Source organism: Lutra lutra, chromosome 13, assembly GCF_902655055.1.
Source record: "Lutra lutra chromosome 13, mLutLut1.2, whole genome shotgun sequence".
NCBI classification, from domain to species: domain Eukaryota; kingdom Metazoa; phylum Chordata; class Mammalia; order Carnivora; family Mustelidae; genus Lutra; species Lutra lutra.
The window spans coordinates 91678110-91704103 of record NC_062290.1 but is presented as its reverse complement, the minus strand read 5'-3'; the positions used below and the strand labels follow the sequence as shown (position 1 = coordinate 91704103).

The 25994-nt window shown below is 49.5% G+C and overlaps 1 protein-coding gene across 5 annotated transcripts; it reads left to right on the top strand.

The window, feature by feature from the left end:
* Positions 1-23626, top strand: TTF1 (transcription termination factor 1). 5 transcript variants are annotated; one of them, XM_047700025.1, is made up of 11 exons: positions 47-82; positions 767-1833; positions 3650-3876; positions 5510-5695; positions 6991-7069; positions 10831-10961; positions 13209-13443; positions 15606-15695; positions 16808-16873; positions 20027-20112; positions 20979-23626. In XM_047700025.1, the coding sequence occupies exons 2-11, from the start codon at positions 830-832 to the stop codon at positions 21158-21160; spliced, it is 2286 nt and encodes a 761-aa protein (XP_047555981.1). In that variant the 5' UTR covers positions 47-82; positions 767-829; the 3' UTR covers positions 21161-23626. The 5 variants fall into 5 exon arrangements, 4 of the variants coding, with proteins under 4 accessions (XP_047555983.1, XP_047555982.1, XP_047555981.1 ...); XM_047700024.1 differs by having other exon boundaries at positions 64-149; positions 811-1833; XR_007122276.1 differs by lacking the exons at positions 20027-20112; positions 20979-23626 and having other exon boundaries at positions 1-82; positions 766-1833; positions 13209-13436.
* Positions 23627-25994: the final 2368 nt, after the last annotated feature.

Here is a 25994-nt window from a genome sequence, read left to right as displayed (position 1 = left end):
GGCCGGAAGCGACGCACGGCTACTTCCGCTTCCACCGGGGCAGCACTTCCGGATTGGGAGAAAGGTGGCGGCGCTTGGCGCGGTAGCTTGAAAGCGCTTTCCGGGTTTTCGGTTGTTGGGGTTTATTTGATCCGCGTGTGGAGTCCGAGGTGGGTGGTGGTGTCTTCGCCTCGCAGAGCTGGCTTTGGCGGAGGTCTCCAGGGTGGGGAGGCAGCGGAGAGCCTTCTAGAAAGTGGAATTGTGTGCTCCAAGACCTTGAGCCAGGGGAGGATTGTGGCGGGTTTGAGGAACCCAGAAAAACGCGTTGTGTGGCCAGACCACAGCGTTGGACGGGAGGTTAGAGACGAGGCTGGAGGGGAAGACGGCCTGATCCTGCCTGGCACTGTTCCCCGTTAACTGTTTTTTGTGTTTTTTTTTAAGATTTTATTTATTTATTTGACAGATCACAAGCAGGCAGAGAGGCAGGCAGAGAGAGAGGAGGAAAGCAGGTTCCCTGCTGAGCAGAGATCCCAATGCGGGGCTCGATCCCAGGACCCTGAGACCATGACCAGAGCTGAAGGCAGAGGCTTAACCCACTGAGCCACCCAGGCGCCCCCCTACCCCGCTTAACTGTTTTTTAACCGCATCGTAAAGGCAGCAGGACCAGACCGTAAATTACACGGAGCCTCCTGAGCGTTCAGAGTAATATTACATTTATAATCGTGACTCCACTCTTGACATTGTCCTGCAGTCTCATTTTTCTGTGTTTTTTTTTTTTCTCCTGAGGGTGGTATTTAAAGACGTTTTGCCAAAATAAACCATTGTTGTCAAGTTGCCCCACAGGAACAGAATGGAAGGAGAATTGAGTAGACTGGAAATTCACACTCCAGTTTTTGACAAGAAAAAGAAAAAGTACTCTGTATATAAGGAAGGCCATCTGAGGCATCCCCATGAAAGTGTCAGAGACTCCCCCCTGGCAAGCGAGCCGTCTCACGGAACCAAGAGTAAAAAAAAAAGAAAGGATCGCCAACATCTTCTTCCTCCCCCTTTGGAAAAATCAGAAATTTGTGATGAGATGGAGAAGGCCACTTCTAAACCCAAAAAGAATAAAAAGAAAAGGCTTAAGGCTTCAGAGATGGATGAGCAAACAGGTGTGGTGTATGTCGTGGTGGATAAAGAAAATATTGAGAACACACCAAAGAATTTTAGGAGGGACGTTGACGTTGTATATGTTGACGTGAGCCAGGAACAGAAGCCAACAAAAGAGTCTGAAGCAGACGAACCGCACTCAGTTCCAAAGTCACAGAAGAACGAGTCGGAAGAGCTGCACCATAAAGTTAGGGAGAGAAAGAGGAGAAAACATCAGAGGCACATGGCCTCCTGGGGTGCCGAGCAGGAGAGCCTTGCCGCCCTGCCTGAGTCGGAGCCCTGGGAGCAGGAAACCCCACTTTCTGTGGGCCCAGGAGGCGGAATCCCACAACACCCAGTATCAGCTGATAAAAAAAAGTCTAAGAAAAAAAAGCGAAAAATTGCACATGACCAGGAACTGGAGGCATTGCCCGGGCATGAGAGTCTCGAAGTCACGTACTCTGAGGGATGGCAAGGGGTCAGCAAGGTCGGGACTGCAGAAGGCAGTAAGGAAGCCGGCCGGGTAAAGAAAAAGTCTAAGAAAAGGAAGCGAAGGGCTTCTGTTGAAGGTCCTGTAACTCCTGGGGGTGATTTTGCAGCGCCTGCTGCAAGCTTTGAGGACACACACTCGGATTCACTGGAACGTAGCAGTGCCCTGATTGAAGAAAGCGCGAAACCCAGGCCACAGGAGAAGAAAACCCAGGCCTGTTTGGGAGAGGAGCAGAGGTAATGTGAGAGTGCCGTGCGTTGCGATGTGTGTGTCTTCTGTGTGAATTCTGCCTGTGACCTCTTTATCCAGCACGCTTGTAGTAGATGGCAGGATTCATAGACACTGGATGGGTCAGTTGGATAGAACAATGTATATACATTGTAACAGAGTAACTTGGCAGGAACTTCTTTTCTTCATGTATAAAGTAGGGCAGTTAGATCAGGTTTTTACTGAGAACTATTCCAGCCCTGAAATTCTACAAATAAGTTTAAAAGGGCATTTTAAGGGGCGCTTGGGTGGCTCACTGGGTTAAAGGCTCTGCATTCGGCTCAGGTCATGATCTCGGGGTCCTGGGATCAAGCCCCGCATTGGGCTCTCTGTTCAGCGGGGAGCCTGCTTCCTCCTCTCTCTCTCTGCCTGCTTCTCTGACTACTTCGAATGATCTCTGTTTGTCAAATAAATAAATAAAGTCTTTAAAAAAAAAAAAGAATAACGTAAAATTCTAAAAAAAAAAAAAAAAAAGGCATTTTAAGTCCCCCACATTATCTTTGTTTGTCCATACACATATACATAGAAGATAGAATTACATCGAATTTTTACAGAGCAGGAAAAAACCTTGAATTAGGGTTCTCCATAATAAAATAAATTTAGATGTCATTATTTATATAATTACTGTTTAAGTTAGCTCCCGATATAATAAGCACAGCGTTTTTTTTTTAATTTAACAGGTTTTTTTAAGGATTTTATTTATTTATTTGGCAGACAGAGATCACAACAAGTACGCAGAGAGGCAGGCAGAGAGAGAGGAGGAAGTAGGCTCTCTGCTGAGCAGAGAACCCAATGCAGGGCTCCTATCCCAGGACATCGGGATCATGACCTGAGCCGAAGGCAGGGGCTTTAACTCACTGAGCCACCCATGCGCCCCCAATTTAGCAGTTTTTTAAGCCACATTATCGTTATGGGTTCCTAGGACTTGGGACAGATTTTTCTCTCCATTTTTACTCAATAGCTTTTTTTTTTTTTTTTTTTTTAAACATTTGTTAGGTTGTCCTGGCCTAAAATAGTTCCACCAAGAAGTTCATTGGGAGAGGATGGCACTTCATCTTCTGGTGGTATCAGAGTGGCCCACTCACTCACCTCCTCTCATCAGGGCTAATACTGCTATGAGGCAGGCATGTCGAGGGCAGTGGTTTTGAACTTGTACTGGGCTGTGGGCCCTGTGAAAGCTGCTGACCCTTTGTTCAGACAAATGCATAATAATTTTTAAAGTTTCCTGCCTGTCTGGCTAGCTGATAGGATTGAGCACAGTAAGGGGATTCGGACATCTGGAGGAAAGTTTGGGGATGAATTAGTGACAGGTGCATAGAAAACTAAGCAGAGGGGGAAGATGTGGCCATTGTTACCTGCAGCAAAGCAACTGTAACTATAGGGACCCCGAATGGTGATTTAATTAATTAGTAACTATTATCACAAAAATTAAAATCCCTGGAAGGGTTGGGGGGGGAGGTGTCTTTAGTGTCCATGGGGTAGAAGAGGGCTTAGCTCATTAGGAAGTCAGTGTCTAAAGCCAGAAAAGTTGGGAAGTAGTGACCCAAGAACTAACACGTGCTGAAAATCAAGCTTCAGGCCACATGGGTCCCTGGGAGAGCGCCTCTGAGTCCTGCGCCTGTTAGTCACATTACCTGAGTCCACGCGTCACAGACCGAATTGCTCCAGTGTCCCTCCTAGCGTTAGCACCGGCCTTGTCTCCATGAGGCTCCTTTTCAGAAAAGAACTGGAACGCCACGAGGGCAGGTGACAGGTGAACGTGAGTCAACTCCGTTTTCCCCGCAGGTCGGAACCGACAAATGAAGAGGAAAGCCGTTTGGAATTGGCCAAAGGTTCCAAAACAAGATACTTATCAGAAGACTCGAGAGATTGGGGTGACTCGGATGTGGACTTGGACTCCGCCGTAAGGCAGCTCCAGGAGTTCATCCCGGACATCAAGGAGAGGGCCGCCACCACCATCAAGCGGATGTACCGGGATGACTTGGGGCGGTTTAAGGAGTTTAAAGCCCAGGGTGAGCTGGTGGCACTTTAATATTTGTCGTTCTTGCCTGTCCACCTAAGGAGCTCCTGCCTTTGTTCTGTGAATGTTGCAGATTTCTAGAGTTGCAGGAAGCATCCGCAAGGATCCTTCCAGAATTGTTGTCCGAGCCATAAAATGCACAAAATGAAGGGCCCTGGTTTTGCTCTTCTCCACCTCGCTTCTGGTAGGAAAGAAGAGGAAGAAGAGGCTGAGTGGCTGAGCCCTTGGGGAAGATGCGGGAATAAAAGAATGAAAATGCTGTTGTCAGCTTTGATGAGCTGCAGCTTCGTCCTGAGGCACTGAGTGGAGGCTAAGCCAGTTGTAGTGGCCTTGGTTCCCATGAGACCCAGCATGGCCTTTTTTTTTTTTTTTAAGATCTTATTTATTTGACAGAGATCACAAGTAGGCAGAGAGGCAGGCAGAGAGAGAGGAGGAAGCAGGCTCCCCACTGAGCAGAGAGCCCGATGTGGGGCTCGATCCCAGGGCTCTGGGACCATGACCTGAGCCGAAGGCAGAGGCTTTAACCCACTGAGCCACCCAGGCACCCCTCATATGGCTTTTTGATTTCACTGTGTTGTAAGAACCTCCCAGAAAGCTTATGGAATTCGAGTCAACTACACATTGAAGGCTGTGTGCTCCAAACGAGTGATACTGAGTGGCTGTGTGAGGCCCGGTATGGCTGGTCACTGTGAAAAGTAAAATGTGGAGCCTTAGGGAGTTAATCGTGGTGAAGAGATTGGTTTTAAAAAATAGCCAAGTTAAGGAAGAAACAAGTAATTCACAGAGCAGTAGCTATAAAATGGTCCCAGTTCTACTTGTGTATTCTCTGTGCAAACATTTGTGAGTGTGTATCTTATAAAAGGTACTCTTGAAGTAAGTCTAAGAATAGAAAAACACAGTATGGGATACCTGGGCGGCTCAGTTGGTTAAGCGGCTGCCTTCGGCTCAGGTCATGATCCCAGCGTCTTGGGATCAAGTCCCACATCGGGCTCCTTGCTCTGCAGGGAGCCTGCTTCTCCCTCTGCCTATTGCTCTGCCTGCCTGTACTCCCTCTCTCTCTCTGACAAATAAATAAATAAAATCTTAAAAAAAAAAAAAGAAAAGAAAAACACCGTTTGTAAGATTGTCAGTACATAATAAAATTTGGTTGATTTGAATTAACAAGAGGACTAGCTTGGATCCCATTGCTACCCCCACCCCACATACATATGCACAGAGAACGTATGCGAATGTTCGTGTCCTTGCTGGCCAGTTCCTACCACCGCCTTGGGGGGAGGAGTGAGGCAGAAGAAAGTAAACAGGAGGTTTCTTTTAAAAGTTTATTTCCGTACTGCTTGAATTTTTAAATGAACATATATTCCTTTTTAATATAAAGAAGAACTCTTCAAAAAGCTGATTGATAAATGGGGAAGGACGCTTTGGAAGGGGATGACCTGGGAAGACTTTGGGAGAGAAGGGTCGGGGGTGGTGCAGGGCAGGGGAGCTAAGGTCAAGTGCACAGCTGGGGCTGTTCCCAGCAGGGGGGAGCTGCCAAGCCACTGTGTCAACTGCTGAAGACCAGGTGGTAGGTTTGCTTTTTCTCCGTGATTGACAATGCATGCTTTTTCTCCCCGCCCAAATTCTAGGTGTCGCTATTAGATTTGGCAAGTTTTCTGTAAAGGAAAACAAGCAGTTAGAGAAAAACGTGCAAGACTTTCTGTCCCTGACAGGAATTGAGAATGCCGACAAGCTGCTGTACACAGACAGATACCCAGAGGAGAAATCTGTGATCACCGACTTAAAAAGAAAATACGCATTTCGATTGCATATTGGTAAGTTTCAAACCGTTCCCTCTTTGACCCTCCACAGCCTTCCAGCCCTAAGCGCAGAGCCCTCGGCGGGAAGCATTTAGCAAAGCGCCTGGCCCAGTCAGCGTGCATGAGGCATGCTATCTGCTGCCATGCAGCCTGCACTTTTGAGGATTTGGAATTTGTTCGTGTCTCTCAAGTGTAGTGTTTTTACAGATTTTACAAAAAGTGACACGATCAACTTTCCTACTTGGTAATAAGTATCATTTTGGTTTCTCTTTATTTATCTGTTTATTCTTGATTATGTGTTGTTTCACATATGCTGCACAGAGCACACTTTTTTTTTTTCAAGATTTAATTTACTTATTTATTAGGGAGTGCGGGGAGGGGCCAGAGGGAGAGAGAATCTCAAGCAGACTCTGCGCTGAGCACAGAGCATGAAGCCGGACTCGATCTCACAACCCTGAGATCATGACCTGAGCTGAAATCAAGAGTCAGACGCCCAGGGGCGTCTGGGTGGCTCAGTGGGTTAAGCCTCTGACTTCGGCTCAGGTCATGATCTCAGGGTCCTGGGATCGCAGGGAGCCTGCTTCCCCCTCTCTCTCTGCCTGCCTCTCTGCCTACTTGTGATCTCTATCTGTCAAATAAATAAATAAAATTTCAAAAAACAAAGAGTTGGACGCCCAACCGACTGCGCCACCCAGGCACTCCAAAGCATGTTCTGATATGCACCAGGATCTTCGAAGTTTTCCGAGTATAGCCTTATCTGTGCTTTGTGTCTGGAACCCTCCTCCTACAGCCTTGCTTGGAAAGTGAGAGAGTCTTGCAGCAACATGGGATTGGACTGAAAAAAATCCGTGAATTTAAAGAGGATGATTTCTTAGGTGTTCTCCTGCATGTGCAAGGGGAAGCAGGCCAGGGCCCCCCTGTTGAGGGCCTGTTCCGTCCTTAGAGTGAGGAAGAAAGCCAGTCTTGCTGGATTACAAAGCTCTTCGTCTTAATGGAGAACTGTGGGCATGTGTACCCCACCTTCGCATCCTTTCCTCTTGATTCAAATTTTGTTAACATTACATTGCTGTATAAGGGCTTTTCACTGAAATTTAGTAGACCAGAAGCTGGAGCCTTGATGTATTAAGTGTGTCGTTTCCAGAGCTCTCCAAGGAGACTGGAGATTCTGTGCGGAACGTGTGAAATCCCAGCCTTGACACAGGGTCTAGGGTAGTGGTGGTAACAGGAGCCACGCTGGGTTCCTTTTCTACTACTGACTCCATTCCAGGCTGCCTTGTGGGCCCCTCTGACTGCCTTTCTTCTGACTTTAGGAAAGGGCATTGCCCGGCCTTGGAAACTCGTTTACTATCGAGCAAAGAAGATGTTTGATGTCAACAATTACAAAGGGAGGTAAGAAAAGGTCTTAGCAGCTGAGACAGAACATTTTTGCTGATCGTGTAAATTAAAACGTCCACAACAGATGAAAGGTAAAAAACCATAAAGACTTTGTGTGTGTGAAGGTAGACTGTGTGTCTGTTGTCAGTGGTATGTCCTCAAAGCCCATTTCGGTTTCTGCCTCTCGAGTAACGTTTGTGCTGTTCCCTTTTCTAAATCCGTGGCTTTTCTTTATACTTTCCTTGGCCCTCAGCCTGCAGTGCCTCTTATATTATTTATGAGGTTTTCTTTGCTAGTTTGTGAGCTCCCTGTGTACCCAAACGTTCCTTTTGTTTTGTTTTTAAGCTTTTATTTATTTGAGAGGAAGAGACTGAGATAGCGAGAGATAGCACAGGGGGGAGGAGAGGGAGAAGCAGTCTCCCAGCTGAACAGGGAGCCTGCCACAAGGCGCGATCCCAGGACCCCGAGATCATGACCTGAGCGGAAGGCAGATGCTTAACCAACGAAGCCCATCAGATGTTCCCTTTCAATGCAATGGTTCCTTCAGCGCTCAGCCCAGTTCTTTGGGTTCTTAGTGAATATTTGAAATTCAGCTGAGCACTAAGGTAAGGTCACATAGGAGCAGGTCAGTACTGACCATACAGAGTGTCCTGGGGTGATAGTCATTCTCCTTTTCTCCCCAAGCAAAATACCCAATTATATCTTGTTCTGAACATTCCAGATAAAAGCGGTGTGGATCAGGTGTCGGCTGTGGGTGAGCACTCTGCCTCAGGCCAGAGGGTCAGGCAGCAAAGCATCCACGCCCCCCTGAGGGCGCAGCCCACCAAGCAGCAGCTCAGCTACTCCTCTCACTCTGGAGGCGGATTTAGTAAATCTGACAAGCCCAGTTGCCTTCTAGTTAGCTGCATGATTTTAAACCAACGCATACATATCCTCTGACCTCCAAGCACTGATACCATCTTGGTTTCTTAACTTTTGACCAAAAGAAAGAAACTGTCAGCAGAGGCAAAGGTTGCCCACAAACTAGTACCTGCCCTCACCCTTTTCCCGCGGCCCTGGGCTTGGGCATCTGTAGACAGAGCTTTAAGGAAATTCACTTAAGGTATCATGTGAAATGGGACTTGAAAGAATGCTTTTGGCAAATGAATAGCGGCAGCTGAGGTGACATTTTTCTACCTGTGAACTAAGCGTGGGAATGAAAGTTTTAGAGCAAGACAAGTCTGTCATTCCAGTGAGAAAGTTCATTTGTTTGCACCATATGATTTGTGTGTGATGACCATTTGCCCCTAAGACTATCCTTCCTAAGTTAAGGAATTCTTAACTGGAAAAAAGAAAAAAAACAACAACACAGCCAAAAATCAAAGAATTTTGAGGCTCTGGGGGATGTCAGACATCAGTACACCTGTTTTCTCATTTTTATGCACTCACTTTCTCTCTGATGTCCTCCTTCGTATAGCTTCAAGGGTGCCTTTAAGTTTGATCTCAGAAACTGGGTGGCTCAGTTGATTAAGCATCTTTTTTCAGCTAAGGTCATGATCCTGGGGTCCTAGGATCAAGCCCCTCATCGGGCTCCTTGCTCGGCGGGGAGCCTGCTTCTCCCTCTGCCTGCTGCTCCCTGTGCTTGTGCTCGCGTGCACAGCTTTCTCTCTTGCTCACTGACAAATAAATAAAATATTAAAAATAAATAAAGGGAAAGATCCTGCTCGCCTTGAGAAGGAAACTACTAGAAAGCATGAGTCTTCACAGTGAAGGATTACACGTCTCTACTTACCACGCTCTGCATTTGTAGATGACTTTCTGAGAGTGCTAGGCCCTTACTGTCGGATGTAATTCTGCATCACCGTCATCGGGAACGGTTAGTATTTTGCTAGGGCTTCTCTTGGGTTGAGTTAGCAGAAACCGCCATTCCCCGCCCCCCTGGCACTTCCTGACGGCACATGGGAGAAGAATGAGGCACAAACAAATCAGTGGCAGGAGAAGGGGAACAGGGGACCACAGGAGAAAAGACTGTCGCCCCGAACAGCTCCTTAGTCCCGTAGTTATTAGATACAGACAGTAATCAACAAAGGAGCCGACGAAGGCTACAATTAATCATATGCCTTGTAGATAAACAAGAAGGAAGGCGAAATACATCTGGGCTAGCAGTAAAGCTTACAGTTGAGCAAGCACATTCAGAGGGCTCGTCTGGTTAGTCACAGGTGCTCCCCGGGGAAGGGGAGATAACGGGAGAACGAAGCAGGCGGCATCCGCCTTCATCGGGCTGGCGGCCCCAGATGCTTGGCTTCAAGGACATCCGTCGTCCTCTCCCCCAGAGGCCTGTTGCCAGCATGTGTTTTTGTTAAGGCCGTACCTAAACATGCTTGGTAACTAGTGTAATTTCTCACGGGTTCTGTTGTAAGTAATACATTGTTCTGAGGGACACTTACAGCCCCCTGTATGAAGAAATTCTAGAATGCCCTCAGGATTGCTTTCCCTTCACTTAATCACTTGTGTTTCATCTCCAAACCCACCGATAGTGTTTTCTGGTGCTTTTCCTTAGTATATTTGTTTTTTGTTTTTCATTTCTAAAGATTTTATTTATTTATTTAGTTGACAGAGATCACAAGTAAGCAGAGAGGCAGGCAGAGAGAGGGGGAAGCAGGCTCCCTGCTGAGCAGAGAGCCCGATGCGGGGCTCGATCCCAGAGCCCTGGGATCATGACCTGAGCTGAAGGCAGAGGCTTTAACCTGCTGAGCCACCCAGGTGCCCCCAGTATATTTGTTTTCATGTGGGACGAGTACACCGTACATTCCTTAAATAATTGTGCACTCATGTGAAGTCAGTGTCTGTTGTCTGTCAAGCCTTTGCAGATACCGTGGTGTAGAAAACCAGTAGGGCTCCAGCCCTTGTAGGATGTCCCCTCCAGAGCTGTGCTGTGCCTCACAGTGGCCACCAGCCTCACAGGGCTGGGGAGCCCTTGAAATACATTCAGTCCAAGTTGAGAGACGCCGTAAGGGTGGTGCCCATGCTGGAGTTGGAGGGAGAGAACGTAAAATACCTCATTAATGTGTTCGGATTCTGATCGCGTGTTGAAATGGCTGCATTTTTAATAGAATGGGTTAAGTAAAATATTTTATTAGGTTCATTAAAGTGAAATAAAAGTCATTTTTACGTGGCTACTACAAGGTTTAGGTGACGTGTATGGTGCATATTACGTTTCTGTTGGGCAGCACTGGTCCAGAGGCAGAGACGGGCCAACAAGGGGACCCCTCGATGTCCAACCGCCCGTCCGAGGGGTGCAGTGAGGGGGCAGGGCTTTCTCTGGGGGAGAGCGGGGCAGGGGGGTAGGGTGTTCAGGTATCCAGGCAGCCTCACGGATGATGGTCCACCTGCAGGGTTTATAGGGGCTGTCCAGGCGGGTGGAGAAAGGCCGTTTCCACTGCAGCAGGAGGCCCTGAGAGGAAAAAGGCCTGAAGGCCAGTGGGGCTGAACCGTAAGGAGCGCCGGGCTCTGCGGGCACATGGAGGAGCTCGTGTTTGGTGTGCGCGGTGCAAAGCTTTTGGGGTTTGGATGGGGAATACGTGACCCAGTGACTTGCTCTGGCCCCTGTTTCGCTGAGCCAGGGCCCTGGCCTGGGACTGCGGTGACTCACAGGATGACCACAGTGAGGCGCTGGGGCAGGAGCTGACGGGACCGTCTGCTGGACAACTTTTCCCAGGACCACTGCGGACGGCCGTGAAAGTAGTTTTTAGTCGTTGCCCTTCAGCGGGAATTGTAACACGTTTTCACTTTTTCAGGTATAGCAAAGGAGACACAGAGAAGTTAAAGATATACCATTCCCTGCATGGGAACGACTGGAAAAAGATCGGCGAGATGGTCGCTCGGAGCAGCCTCTCTGTCGCCCTGAAGTTCTCCCAGATCAGCAGTCGTAAGTGGGGGTCTTGGTGCCCCACCGGGTGAGCAGATGAGCCCCTGCTCCCCACCCCGCCCCGCGCCGGTGCGGGCCTCCTTGCTGGCTTGTCTGCTGAGAGAGCGGTCATGTTTTAAGCCACTCTCTGACCGATCCACTGCATTTCCTCCTGCGCGTTCATGAGACCGCACGGCCTTCACTCCCACGACCGATGGCGGCCGCACCTGAGGTCCTTCGCGTTTAGCGAAGCTCTTGCGCCAGCCTGACAAGACCCTAGGGAGCTGCGGGGGAGAGAGCCCACCAGAGGGCAGGGGAGGCTGCAGGAGGCCAGAGTGCAGTTCGTTTGGCCTGTTAGGCAGGGACTTTTCCAAAACCTCGTGTGTCTTTTTCTCTTTTTTCCTAAAAAGGAAAATTTCCTTGGGCATATTCCTTGCATCATAAAATCCGAGGCTACTTCAAGAAGACAGCCCACAGGCAGTGTCTCTGTCGGCACGGGGGGGGGCGGGGGGGATGTGCTCCGTCACGTGGCAGAGTGCGCGTGGGGCAGAGCGGCCCGGGGGGGGGGGGGGGCCGGGCCCAGGGCCATGCCTTTTGTGCTCCCACGTCCAGCCACTGGTGCCACTTGAGGACTCGGTGTGGCCAGTACTTCCGGTTTCCAGGAAGTAAGGCAAAAGTTTGCATTGAGGGGTGGGGGTATGTGTACGTGTTGGGGGGGGTGATCTACGTTTTTTTTTTTTTTCTTTTGGAACTCTTGATCTTTAAATATTCACCAAAATTGTTGAGAAAAAGTAATAACACCACTCTGTGTGCCAGATCAGACAGTCGTAGACTGCTGGTTTGAGGCGTCTTCCTTTGCCTGATGGTGACCCCCTAGATGTGGAGGATGAACCACCGATGGTCTGATGCCCTCTCAGAGGCCAATTTGAGGCTCGGGGTCTTTGTCCCTGTGATCTGAGGTCCCATTTGCTGCTTAGTGCCACACTGGGAGTTCCTGGGAAGAGTTATGGTGGCAGTGTGAAATCGTTCAGTTATTTTTGTCCCCGTTAAATGTTTGAGAATCTACCAGTTTCACACAAGAGACATTACTGTCAGAAATGAGAAGAACATTTTTTTGAAGTTAAGAAACAAACATTGCTTTAAGAAAGGACTTTCCTGGCATTGGTTCTTTTTTTTTTTTTTTTTAAGATTTTATTTATTTATTTGACAGACGGAGATCACAAGTAGGCAGAGAGGCAGGCGGGGGGCTGGGGGAAGGAGGCTTCCGGCTGAGCAGAGAGCCGGATGCAGGGCTTGATCCCAGAACCCTGGGATCTGACCTGAGCTGAAGGCAGAGGCTTTAACCCACTGAGCCACCCAGGTGCCCCAGTTTTTTTTTTTTTTTAAAGAGTTATTTATTCCAGAGAGAGCATGCACAAGCAGAGAGGGTGGTGGGCAGGGGGAGATAATAGCCAAGCAGACTCTTGCTGAGTGTGGAGCCCGATGCAGGGCTTGATCTCACGAGCCGTGCCGTGATTTCGGGATCTGAGCTAAATCCAAGAGCGATGCTTAACCAGCTGAGCCATCCAGGTGCGCCTCACATTGGTTCTTAAAAAGAAGGGGATCCGCTTTAATTTCCATCTAGCTGTGTTTGATAGCTGTATGTCTGTGTCATCAAGATGTTGCGCTCCGTCATCTGAAAAGTGCCTGGTTTATTTACTTATTTTTTTCAAGGGTTTATTTTTTTTTTTAGAGAGAAGGAGAGAGAGAGTACGTGGGGGGAGGAACAGAAGGAGAGGGAAAGAGAGAATCTCAAGCAGATTCCACACTCAGTGCAGAGCCTGACGCAGGACTGGATCTCATGACCCCGAGATCATGACCTGAGCCAAAATCATGAGTCAGACGCTTAACAGACTGAGCCACTCAGGTGCCCCTTTAAGACTTTATTTTTTTAGAGCAGCTTTGGGTTTGCAATAAAATTGAAAGGGAGGTGCAGAGATTTCCCATAGCAGTCTGCCCCCACATACAGCCTCTGCCATTGTCAGCATCTCCCCCCAGGAGTGGGACCTTGGTTCCAGTCCGTGACCCTACATTGCCACATCATCATCTTCCAGGGTCCATAGTTCACGTCAGGATCCCCCCGCCCCCCCCCCCCCGGTGGTGGTGTCTGTGCTGTGGCTTTGGACAAGTGTGTAATGACGTGTATGCACCATTGTCATTTTTTTTTTAACACCGTGCTTGAAAACAAATAGATTAGTAACTATAAGATCGTTTCTTTTGGGTCTGTAGCAAGAAATCATGGTGCTTGGAGTAAGACGGAAACCCAGAAACTAATCAAGGCCGTCGAAGAAGTGATTCTAAAGAAAATGTCTCCCCACGAGTTAAAGGAAGTGGATTCTGAACTCCAAGAAAACCCCGAAGGCCGCCTGTCCATCGTGAGGGAGAAACTCTATAAGGGCATATCTTGGGTAGAAGTAGAAGCCAAAGTAGAAACCAGAAATTGGATGCAGTGTAAAAGTAAGTGGTAAGTTTTAAGGTTTCTTATGTAAATTTCCACAAGATAGTTCCCTACCCCCTCCCCACACCTCGCACACCGCCGGAGCGGGTACATGAGTGGGCTTAGTGGGGAGAGCTGTGTGAGTATCGTGTGCAAAGCCTTCATGTCAGGAAGGATCATCTCCGGCAGCCGTCCCAGCCCCTTCAGTGTCCACATCCGATCTAAGTTAGCACATAACTAACCCTGATTCATCGTGTGGTTTCCTCCAAAGCTTGAACCTTTTTAATACTGAATATTGGCTTTTGGTTTCTTCCTTAAGTTCTGGTTTCTTCACTCTGTCCCTTGCTAAGTCTTTAGTAAAACAAAACAGTTCTCTCTGCAGCATTAAAAAACAAACGAAAACAACAGGAAACTCCCCTTTGGCAGAGAGATCACAAGCACTTGATGTGCAGGAACTTGCCCCTCCCCTGAGCCTGTCTCCGCCGGGGTCCCCTCTAGCCTCACTGACGCGAGGTGGCTGTGTTCACTGCAGAACTTGAGACTCGCTAGTCACACAGAAGCATTTTCAGGCCTGATCTCGCTGCACCATCTTAGCTTGACGGGGCTTTTTCGAGCCCCAGAGGGTCTCTGAGCGGGATGTTCCGCTGCTGCAGGAGCCCCTGGACCGGCGGTCCCGCAGCTCACGACCCACGTCTGGTGCAGAAAATGGGTGCGGTCATTGTCAGCATCAGATAAGAGAGCCACTAGTAGGTATGTTTTATATTAAAAGCACATTCCTGAATTACACCATTTATTGTTACCTTGGAAATCTGCTGTGGGATTATCTCTATTTTCATAGGAGACTACAGTCAGGGGCATGAACTCCACAGAACAGATAACGTGTTGGGGAAGGAAGAGTGTAACACAGAGGAACCAGAGTCCTTTCTGCCCTTGGAGTTTATAAAAGGAGTGTTTGTTAGCATCAGTCAGAGATGATTGATCGGTGCTTAAAAGGGAAGTGCTACAGAGAAACCCCGTATCAGGAGCAATGTAATTCAGATAACGCGTAAGGGTGACAGCTTTTTAACGAGAAGAGAAAAGCAACAAACTTAAAATCTGAATGTAGATTTCCCTCACGTACATGGCAATGACCGCAGATGGTGCATGTCTTTTTTCCTTGAAGATGGATTTATTAGAGAGCGTGGGGGAAGGGGAGAGGCAGAGGGAGAATGGGAGAGAGTCCAAAGCAGACTCTTCCCGAGCTGATCTCACAACCCTGAGATCACGACTTGAGCTGAAACCAAGAGTCAGATGCTCACCTGCCCCCCACAGGCACCCCAAAGGCTGCATCTCGAACGAACGCATTGGCCGCTGGTACAAACAGCAGAGTCCTCGCCTGTGTATCGTGGACCCCCTACTCCAGAATGTAACAGCTCGCGATCTGCTGTCAGATCGCGACACACTTTGCGATTTGAGATGAGTACTTAAAACATACTTCGAGCTGGGTTGCTGCTCTCGTTAGGACCTCTGGTCACCCTTCCCTTCAGCCATTAGCTGTGACCGTCAGAGGAGTCGTTGATGACTGTATCAAATCTCCCTTGGTGTTCCGACAGCTGGTGACAGTCCCAACAGCAGTGTCCCCCTGTTTTCTAAACAGTCAGGAACAGAGTTTACAGTTCCCCTTAGCACCTGCTAAAGGGCTTATTCTCCTCTCGTGTTTGTAACTTTGTATTACGGAAATTTCACAACACACAGATTTAGATAGAACTCCTTGTGTCCCTCATCCAGTTTCGATAACCATCAACTTTCTTTCGTCTTATTTATCATTTGCCTTTTTTTTTTTTTAAGGTTTTATTTATGTATTAGACAGAGATCATAAGTAGGCAGAGAGGCAGGCAGATAGGAGGAGGCAGGCTCCCCGCTGAGCAGAGAGCCCGATGCGGGGCTCGATCCCAGGACCTGGGACCATGACCTGAGCCGAAGGCAGAGGCTTTAACCCACTGAGCCACCCAGGCGCCCCTCATTTGCCTTTTAAAAGAAAAAAAAATCAGCCTACTCTCCATGGTGGTCAGTGTTAGCAGTGATGAGTCATACAAGTTAGAGACTGGTTCTGAGTAGGGGTGTCGTAGGTGAGAAAAGTGCAGGAAATCACAGTGGAAACTTCACCCCTGAAAGTTTAAAGTACATTATGTGTGTGTTTCCTTGAACAGGACGGAAATCCTAACCAAGAGGATGACGAACGGTCGGGACGTGTACCGCGGAGTTAACGCCCTACAGGCCAAAATCAACCTCATCGAAAGGTAGGGAGCTCGAGCGCAGTGCCGCGGGGCTGCTCCTCTCTCCGGCCAGAGAGTGGCTCTTGAGCACCGGGATCCACGTGGCCAAGGCTCAGATCCATCTTGCCTACCCGTATGGCCCTGGGGACGTTCCCTGCCTCTCTAGGTCTCGGTGTGTGCCTCTCCAGTGAGGGCGTTCATGATAGTACCTGCCTCTTGGGGTTATTGGGAGGAGAAACAAAATAACAGAGTGATTTTAGTCTTTGGAAGTTTCTGGGTAGGTGGAATTTGTTTCTGTCCACTGGAAGGTAGAGGTGACGTAGTTCGGGCTGAGCCCCGCCACTCTCCTGCACGCCTAAGTGCAGTCGCTGTGGCCTGGTCTTTGGTTTTGTCTTTGGTCCCTGGTCCATGCAGAGTCCTCCCTCCGCTGAAGGCAGGGAGGCGCGGGCCTGTTTTGCAAAGCCTTCCCGGCTCGTGGGCTGGGCTCGGGTCGAATGAGTAACAGCAAAAAGCAGAGGACACTTGGGATTCTGGCCACCCCGTAGGCTCCGTTCTTCCCGCTCGCTGTCCTGAGCCCCGCTGGAAGTTCTCCTCGCCTGCCTGGCTCGTGGAGCCTCCACTTCTCTTCCCCCCAGAGGCAGAACGTAGACCAGCAGACCTGAGGAGCCATCGTGTCAGGCAAGCCTGGGCTCCAGTGATGGCAGCCCCTGTTAGTCATGAAACCTTGAGCCACTGACTAGGGCCCTCGGCCCTGGTTCCTTCCCCGTAGACCAGAGATACTCGCCTGACCTCAGTAGCTGTGAAACTTTTCACACGGCTCTGTCCCACCATGAGGCCGAGCGCGTGCTTACCATTACGATGTGTCTACACTCACTGTCGACTGTGGGGAGGCAGCACGGTTTGGTGGGAGCTGCAGAGGGCCCAGAAGGAGGAGAGATGGCTTTTCTTGTTGGGCTGCAGCTCACTGAATGACCTTGGGCTAACCTTGGGCTGGCAGGCCAACCTCGCCGGGCCTGAGGGAGCTGGGACAGGGGTGAACACGTTGGTGCCCCCGAGCGTTTCACACATGTGAGTCCGTGAAGGCGTCTATCGTGCTGACTTGTGCTTGAAAACCTCGTGTGTATTTTTTCCCGTAGACTGTATGAGATCAATGTGGAGGACACGAACGAGATAGACTGGGAAGACCTTGCTAGCGCCATAGGGTAAGGCTGTGTGTTCATTGTGAGGCTAATTAAAAGGTAAGACGTGGCCTCACGAGTGACAGATTGGACAGGACTCACGTGTAGACTGTCCTGTGCGTGTGTGTTTGCCTGTGCGTGCGTGTTTGGAGCCTCCGCTCTGGGTGTTGTGGGCCAGCCGGACCCTCCCTCCTCCCCTCCCCTCCCTGAGGACACGTAGCGATGATGAGTGGAATGTGTGCAGAGTCTCCTGAGAGCTTCAAGGAGCTAACCAGTTGAATGACCGGTAGACGCACCGCACACTCTTTGCCCCAATTCGTATTTTCTTCTTAAGCCTGCACGTTAGCTCCACCATCCGCCCGCCCCCTCCCGCTCCCGTGTCTAAGGGAATAAAGTCATTTTCCTTCCTTAACCACTTGAGAGTTGGTGGTGGGCAGTGTGGCCTAAACAGGAATGTCATTCTGTGTAATCACAGTACGGTTGTCAGATGCAGGACATCAGACGCTGGGACAGCTCTGTGCTCTAAGAAAGCTCACGTTCAAATGTCCCCACTAATGATGTCCCAGCAATGGCCCTTTTATTTTCCTTAAGATTTTATTTATTCATCAGAGCAGAAGCAGGGAGCGCGGGGGAGGGAGAAACAGGTTCCTTACCAAGCGGGGAGCCCAACTGCAGGGCTTGATCCCAGGACCCCAGGATCACGACATGAGCCAAAGGCAGATGCTTCACCGACTGAGCCCCCCAAGGCGTCCCATCCCAGTAATGGCCTTTATAGCATTTCCCCCCAATGTACCATCCAGTCCAGCACCACACATTAAAGTGTCCTGTGTCCTCAGTGGCCTTCCGTCGGTAAAGCTCTTCCGCCTTTGTCTTTGATGCCCTTGAAACTGTGGGCGAGCACAGGTCAGTGGTTTGTCGCTGCTCGTGAGGCCCAAGATTCTGATTTCTAGTCCTTTGGCTCTGGTGGCATCTGGCGCGTTCCCCACTGTATGAAAGTACCAGTCGTTCTCTTGGGGATAAGAAGGGGCCGTGGGAGATATTTTGAGACCATGTAAAGATCCTCTTCCTCTTCGAGCTCTCAGGGCGGGTTCATTTGCATCTCTCATCTGTGGGGTGACGTTGAACTTTGTTTCCTGTGTTTGTGAGTTGCCTCCTTTTGCCTTCACTGGGAAACTTTGTTGCACAAGGTCCTTATATTTTGAATCCCTTCCTGCTACCGAAGACTGAGGCCACCACTGTCCATATCTGAATTTATTGCTTACAAAGCACGGCCCCTGTACACAGAGAAGATCATTGAGGGTTGTGGGGTGCGGGGCTTGGGGGGGCTCTCGGAAGAGGGGTGTTAGGGGTTGTTTGGCCTTCAGTTTTGGAAGGGTGGATAGTGGGGCAGGGCGGCTGCCGCCTGGCTGACTTCAGAAGTGTGACGCTGTCCTTGGTCCACGAGGAAGGGCTTAAGCTGGTTCTCGTGGTTATTTGCTCCTGGGGATCAGGGACAAAGAACAATCAGTTTGGTTTTCATAACTTGGAGAATGGAAAGTTTGTCACGACCCAGACATCATGCTCATGGTTCCAAACCCTTCCCTTTTCCAGTTGACATAAGTGAGAGATGGGGCTCCCACTGCTCAGAATCATGGGTCCCTGAGAGGTGGGGGTGGCAGGTGCTTTTGAAAGTGGGGACCTTGCTCTGGACCCACCAGCTCCCATCCTGAGAAGCACCCATGGCTCCGAAGCCCTCCCTTTGTAATAGCAAACCACTTTTTGAAAAACTGGACGTTTCCAGTAAATTCTTGTGCATTTTGTGATGTTGCTTCAGATCACAAGTTCTTAAAGTTTTGAGTAAAATTATATATTTAAGAACAGATTGTCTCACTTAAGATTTATTAATCTTATATAACGGTGATTATGGTGTCGTTCAAATACTGTTTGAAAGAATACGTTGTCAAGTTTTAATAATCAACACAATGAAAAATGATAAAATGACGTGTTCAGTCTCTTTGGAGTCTTAAAGCCTTGGGAATTATTTTGGCAAAATGTAAAGAAAGCGCGTCCGGATAATGAGTTACAATGCGTGCTTGGTTTGAAAATGTCCAGATCCATGATCGTGACCTCAAGCCCTAGTTGGGTCCATGGCCGGTCCCATGGGGTGCATGGCACTACGGGAAGAGAGAGGGCGTGGGGGCCTTAGAGCTTGGCCTCTGCTGTCGGACTGACCTGGCGTTGACTCCTGGTACTCATTTAGCCGTCCTCGGGCACGTTGTTCCTAACTTGTGTCTGAGTCTCGGTTTCTTCATCCACAAAATGTTTTAACGGGACCATAGCGAGGACCAAGGAGATGGCACGTAGAGGACACGTAGCCCGGTGCACGCCCAGCTAGTGGTTAGTGTTAGGAAGAACCCAGTAAGAATAAATGTGTTCACGTGAATTACTTTAACTGCTAGATTAATTATTGAAACAAATAAGTCATGCTTTTGTCGTCTAAGAGAAAGTGGCCAGGAAGTGAAGTGAAGAGATTTTCATTTAAAAAAAAAACAAAAAACTTAAGATTTGGTGGTTTCTGTCCTACTTACAGTAAATTGCAAGTATATTTGACTCACTAAAACATCATAAGCATCTGCTTTTTTTTAGTTTTGCAAAATTAGAAATCGGGGGACATCTGCCTCTGGATTGTGACAGATAGGCGTCTGTCCTAAGTGCAGTGGTGACCAGTGTGCGGAGTTGGGGTCAGGCCACCCCGATGAAGTCCCGGCTCTATCACTTGTTAGCTGTAAGATCTCGGGCTGCCTCTGTATCCCTCAGTTTCCCCACCTCTAGAATGAGGCATAGAGCAGTAGCTCCTCACAGAGCTGCTGTGTGGGTTGTTTTCGGCTAGACAGGAAACTCTTAGGGCAGGGCCAAGTACAAGGTGAACGTCAGCATATGTTAGTGTTGTGATTTATACAGGATCTGTCTTGTGCTTTTCACTTTCTTTTTTTGGTGTGTATTCTTCTGACCGAAATGAATGACAGCATTTTGATATGTGTCTTATTTCTGTCACGCATTTGTGGACATGATGGTTTCCTGTTCAGGATTAAGAAAGTTACTGATGTCTGTAGATTCCCCTGAATCAGTGTACTTACTACATGTAGTGAAGTGGCCCGTTTTTAAACTGATACTTTTTTTTTCTTTTCCTTTCTAAAGTGATGTTCCTCCGTCCTATGTTCAAACTAAATTTTATAAGCTGAAAGCTACCTGTGTTCCCTTTTGGCAGAAGAAGACTTTTCCAGGTCAGTATTTCCAGTATTTAAATACGTAAGAGGACAGCAGGTGGTGCGGGGTGCTGGCAGCGTGACCCTGGGGGCGACTTTACTTTTGGGAGTCTCGGTTTCTTCGGTTATAGAACGGGAGAAATCCTCACCTACTCAACCCCCCACCCCAACCAGGACTTTGAGAAGTTCTAAACCAGATAACAGGTGAATGGTGGTCAGCAGGGTGCTGGGGGCGTGGTCAGCCCTCAGTAAATGACGGAGTGCTCCTGGCTGGCCACACGCTGGCACACGCAGTTCCAGAACAAACCTGAGGTACCCAGTTCCTTCCTGGCAGCCCTTTGTGGGTGATTTCAGTATTCCCAAACTCAGATCCTCTGAGTCCTCGTGGACCTTGTTGAACACATGCATACCCGGGCCTCATCCCATACGTACTGAATCCTAACCTCCACGCTGCATCCAGAGGCCAGATTTCCTGAACAGGCTCCCAGGAGAGCCTCAAGCGGTCTGCCTAGCACCAGCATTTGGGAACCATGAGTTTGGGTGATGCTTTGCCCCGGCGTGTGTGATGATTACTTCTGACCCTCAACAGACAGCCCCGCCTGGGTTTGAATCTGGCCACATTTGCCCCTACTAACTCCATGACCTTGGCCATGATTCATAACGTCTCTCCACCCGTTTCCTCATTTGAAGAATGGGCTGACAGTAAGGCCTGCCTCCTAGGATTTTGAGGGGACTGGTCAAGTGAGTACAGGCAAACCAGTTAGAAAAGGACCACACACACAGTAACAGCAGCACCAGGCCACCCGCACCCGTGCCCTCTGCCCTTTGACCTTGGGAAGGAGGCTTTGTACAAATAATGTCAAAATTACATTTTTTGTCTTTAGAGATTATAGACTACCTTTACGAGACCACCCTGCCTCTGCTTAAGGAAAAGTTAGAGAAGAAGATGGAGAAAACGGGTACCGAAATCCAGAGTCCCGCGGTGCCCAGGCAAGTCTTCCTGTTCAGAGACATCTTTTATCTTGACGACGACAGTGAGGGAGAAGACGGGGAGGAGCGGAGATAGGGGACGGTGTTGTGTCCTGTCCGCCTCTCCAGGTTTGGTTGGGTTCCTGTGCCTGGGGCAGAGCAGCTGCTTGCAGGACTGGTGTTTAGTAGAGAAGGGGCGGCGGCCAGAGGAAGGGGACGGCGGCCATGCTTCTTGTTACGGAGCCTCCGGAGTGACTCACCCATTCAGACTCTGGTGTGTTTGCACGCACGGAGGAAGGGGAGCCTCGGAGTTGGTTTGCTACAGCTGGACCACTGAGGACAAGCACAACCGGTGGACTTTATGGAACAGTGTCCCCCGTCCCTCTCGTTGTGGCAGAGGGTAGAGTCACGTCCCGTGAACGTTCCTGTGGATTTCACCGCATGCACGCTCCCCAAAAGGGGGACCGCTGACAGTTTTAGTAAGGCACACCAGCAGGTTCCTTTCCGTTTTCCCATTTGTTATCTCTGTTCCCAGAGTATGTGAGTGCGGGATAAGCATTGTGAGGGCGTGGATCTGCTGGTCTCTCAAACCGGCTTCTGTTGGCACGTCCCTGACTTGGTGCGCGGAGCTCCTCTTCCTCACGTGTTTTGCATACAAGATGCCTTCTCGAAGCCAGTCGCTGAGTTTGTCTGGTGTTCCAGCTGGAAAAAAAAAAAAAAACCAAACCACAAACCCAGCAGTCTCTTCCACTGCTTCCAGAAAATCTGGCTCTGTTACACTTATGGAAGGATGCCACGTGGGTCTAAGGCACAGCTCACACCTCTCGGAATTGCGAATCGCAAGGATAATTTACATGTTGGGCTATTCTGTCAAGTCGGGCAAACGAAACCACTCTAGGTGTTTCAAACAGAGAAGGATTTAGTGCAGGAATTAGGTTACAAAATTGTTAAACAGGATTGAGCGCACGTGGGAAGGCTGACTTCCGGAGCCCTGGGGGACTAGGGGAGTTGCTGCAGCCCCTGATGTGCCCCCATCCCGGTCCCGCCCCCACCACTGCTGCCTCTGCCATCTCTGGGTTGTGTCCTGCCTCCCTCCTGCCTTCCAGCGTCTCCCGAGTGCCTCCCATGGGCCGCCCCTCAGCAGAACCCTGCCGGCAAGGGGAAGGAGCGTTCCAGGCTCCTGGCCACACGTGAACATGGAAGGAAGGGCGAGTGAGCGAGATCCCAGGCAGCCATGTCCCCATCTGTGCCAAGACAGAACTCCACCATCTCCTGAGAGTTCTGCCTGATGTCATTTATCTCACATCATGATGTGTGTGCCGTCTGTTAATTTCATCCACAAAGCTAGACATTTTTCCAAAGCAGCCGTACTTGGAGAAGGAAGAATACAGAGACAAGTCTAGGAGGCTGGCCAGCGGCATGTCGCCAGCGGCATGTCCCCAGCACCTGTCACCCTGGTTGCACGCGTAAGAGACATTCAGTACATATGCAGCAAACAACTGGGATATTTCTTTTTAGCACGCATTTTACCTTTAGTCACTTCCTGTCTGTCAAATCTGCCCCATGAAGACGGGAATGAAAGTTCCTTTTGGAGGACAGTCCAGTGAAATATATCAGAGCCTTAAGAATGTATTTTATGATCTAGCGATTTCATTATAGAGATAAAGCAGATTCACTTTCCAGAAATAAAAAAACTCGTGTATATGAATGGTGTCTTTCTAGTTTGAAAGGCAGACAAAAATGTAAATGTTCCTTAATGGAAATCTGTTAAATTATGGTATATTTCTAGAATGGGATATTATCCAGTAATTAAAAATGATTGTGATAGATTGGGTCAACATGAAAAGTAAACAATATTATCAACTAAAATATTTCAGAAGAATATATATTTTCAGTTTTATAAAAGTAAGAAAGGAAATGGTGTATACATAGATGCATTAAAATGTACGGGAGAAATTAAAACTGTAATGTCAACAGTGTTTCTCGGGGCAGTGGGACTGTGAATTTATAGGGTGGAATTTTGGATTTGCAAGTGCCAGAAAATGGGACCCACATGGATCTAAGGAATCCGGGGACTATAAGGACTGACGCAGCGACTTGTGGTCATCAAAGATGGGGTTTCTGGTGGATTCTCTGCTCCCCCTTCGCCATTGTCCATCTCAGCATCTGTCCGCACACGGGGGCTCCTTCCCATAGTCACGTGCTTTGGCGGACCTGCTGCCCCTGCAGAGGAAGGGAAAAGGGTCTCTTCCAATGGCTCTTGATTAAGCCCGGGGTTCTGCTCCCCGTGTCCAAATTAGGGTCTGTGCCCAGCTCTGAACCATCACTGGAGCCTCGAAGGCAGGACTGTGTTCAGCCGGTCTGGGCTCAGCTCTGGAGCTGGGATTGAGCGCAACACGCCCAGAGCGGCTGAGAGGGTAAAAACCCCAGTGGGAAACCAGGGTCCCATCAGCAGAGGAGGGGAAGGGCACTCCGAGAAGCAGCCCACAGGTGTGCGTTGACCGTGGGTGTGCTCCTGTCAGTGCTGTGAATTGCCCAATAAACTTGTGTACTTTTTGTAAAAGTTCTATTTTTGTAATTTTTTCTCATCGATATCTCCATGCCTACCCCCCCCCGAAAAAAACTGCACCAGACAAATGTCTTTGCCAAACACTTTTTACATATAAGAGTCCAGGAGTATGGAAGAAAAGGAAGGGTAGGGTCGTAGACTGTACATGTCGAATGCAGGTCCAGGCGAAGAGAGGATTGTGCGGGAAACCGTGCCTTTACTCTGGGCTCTGCGGGCTGTGCGGAGACCCCTGGTCTGCGGCACGAGGAGGAGCAGCCCAGCGAGAGAGGCGGGTCTGTCAGCCCCACGCGGGTGAGGGCTGATCCGCTTCACGGATCAGTTTAGTCTGAAAAGAGGGAAAGTTGTGTAAGGGCCATACTTGGGAGGATGTCAGACCAAGACCCCGGTTCTCCTCCACGCCACTTTCAGTTCCACGGGTTTGACCACACAGTGAGTTGGGCTCTGCTAGGAGCCGAAGATGCCAGAGGGAGCCGTGCAGACTTGCAGGCGACACGATCTGGAGCTTGCTGAACACCGTTGCCCGTTCATCTCCTGAAATACACGCCAGTCCTAATCTGACCTCATCAAACAGCGCATCCGTCCACCAGTTGGCTCAGAGCCTGACCAAGCTGTCACCAAGTCTGTTGTTACCGCCTCTCTCTTCCCAACACCCTGTGCTCTGTATTCTCTTCCTTGGTGGCACGTCCCTGTTCAAGATGCCACGCCTGGGTGGGCCCTTCCATCTGCCTCCTCCTTGCCCCCAACAGGTGACTATTTCTGGAAGAAAACCCTGCAGCTGGGTGGTTAAGTATCTGCCTTCAGCTCAGGCCATGATCCCAGGGTCCTGGGACTGAGCCCCGCATTGGGTTCCCTGCTCAGCGGGAAGCCTGGCTGTCCTCAGTCTCTCTCCAATAAATAAAATCTTTGGGGGGAGCGGGGGAAGAAAACCGCTGAGCTGGCTGATTTCACTTTAGTGACTGTCCGCCTCAGACACTGTCACCAGAGGATCTGCTTGGATTGTCTGATACGTTTGCTGTTCTTCCCCCACATCAGCCGTTATGCCCTCAGCCCTCCCACACTCTTCTGCCCTTTCCACGACTCACGGAGCAGGTTGAAGGCGGTGGACATCAACTCCCTCTCCCCTGCACCCACCAGGTGAACCTGCCTCCATCTGCACGTGCTCCTCCTGCCAGAAGCCATGCGCGAGCCGGAGCCGAAGTCTGCCCTTTACTTTGTCTCGGAGATTGTGATCTTTTGCTGATCCCTCCTGTAACTTGTCAGTCTCTCCTGTTCTGGATCATCATGACTATAATCATGCTCCCAAATCACGCATATCTCTCCCTCTCGCGTGCACGCTCTGTGTGTGTGTGTGTTTGTATAAGTGTGGAATCAGCGCTTTCCTCTGTGCTCCCCCTGCCGCACCCAACTTCTAAATGTCTGTGGTCCTTGGGACTTCTGGGAGCTCTCTTCACATCCTCAGTGCCTTGGAGTAACCTCTGCGTGCTGACGGCTTCCAGTTGTGTGGTTAGAGATCAGATTCTCCCCTGAACTCCAGGCTAAAAAATGCATCTGCAGGTGTGGGGGTGAGGAGTGGGGCTCCTGGCTGGTGCAGTCGGTAGAGCGTGCACTGTGGTTCTCAGGGTTGTGAGTTTGAGCCCTATGTTGGGGGAAGAGATGACTTAATAAATAAAAGGGTTTTTTTGAAAAATGAAAACCACATCTGCTGACTTGTGTCTCACATCTTAAGTCTGACTCGTTAACAATGTTTTAGTCACCCACAGACACCTCAAAGTACGTCACCTGCCCAGGCTTTCTCATCTCTGCTGGTGGGATCACGTTCAGGTAGTTCACATCAGAAACCCAGGAACCAACCACTGTAGCTGCCTCCATCCCTCTACTTCTAGGCCCTTAGCAAACCCATCCACTCTGCCTCCAGTCAGTCATCTGGAATCTGTCCACCCCTGCCACCCTCTGACATGGTCTCAGACATCTTCCCCTCTGAACAACACTGATCTCCCTCCTTCCACTACTGGCCCTTCTCCAGTCTCCTCCCACAGCTGCAGAATCGGTTGCATCACACCACCCTGTTTAAAATTCATGACGTGGCTTCCCTGTGGGCTACCCTGCACTGTGGGCAATGGTCAAACCTTGTCATAGTGTCTTCAGAGGAATGGGTCCCAAGGCTGAGATCAAGATGTCCCCAGGGCTGCACTCTCCTGGAGGTTCTAGGAGAATCTGCCTCTTGCTCTTTCGGCTTTGTTGGAACAATTCAGTTCCTTGTGTTTGGAGAGCTATTTTCTTGCTGGATGTGAACTCAAGGTCATTCCCAGCTTCTAGAGTTTACTGCACTCCTTGGCTCGTGGTCCGCTTCCTCCATCTTCAA

Bases quoted from the DNA above. Each gene is read 5' to 3' on its own strand.
- TTF1 (XM_047700025.1), top strand. From the start codon at position 830: ATGGAAGGAGAATTGAGTAGACTGGAAATTCACACTCCAGTTTTTGAC. The intron at 10,962-13,208 runs GTAAGTGGGGGT...TTGGGTCTGTAG, and splicing joins GTTCTCCCAGATCAGCAGTC to CAAGAAATCATGGTGCTTGG. The intron at 20,113-20,978 runs GTCAGTATTTCC...TTTTGTCTTTAG, and splicing joins GCAGAAGAAGACTTTTCCAG to AGATTATAGACTACCTTTAC.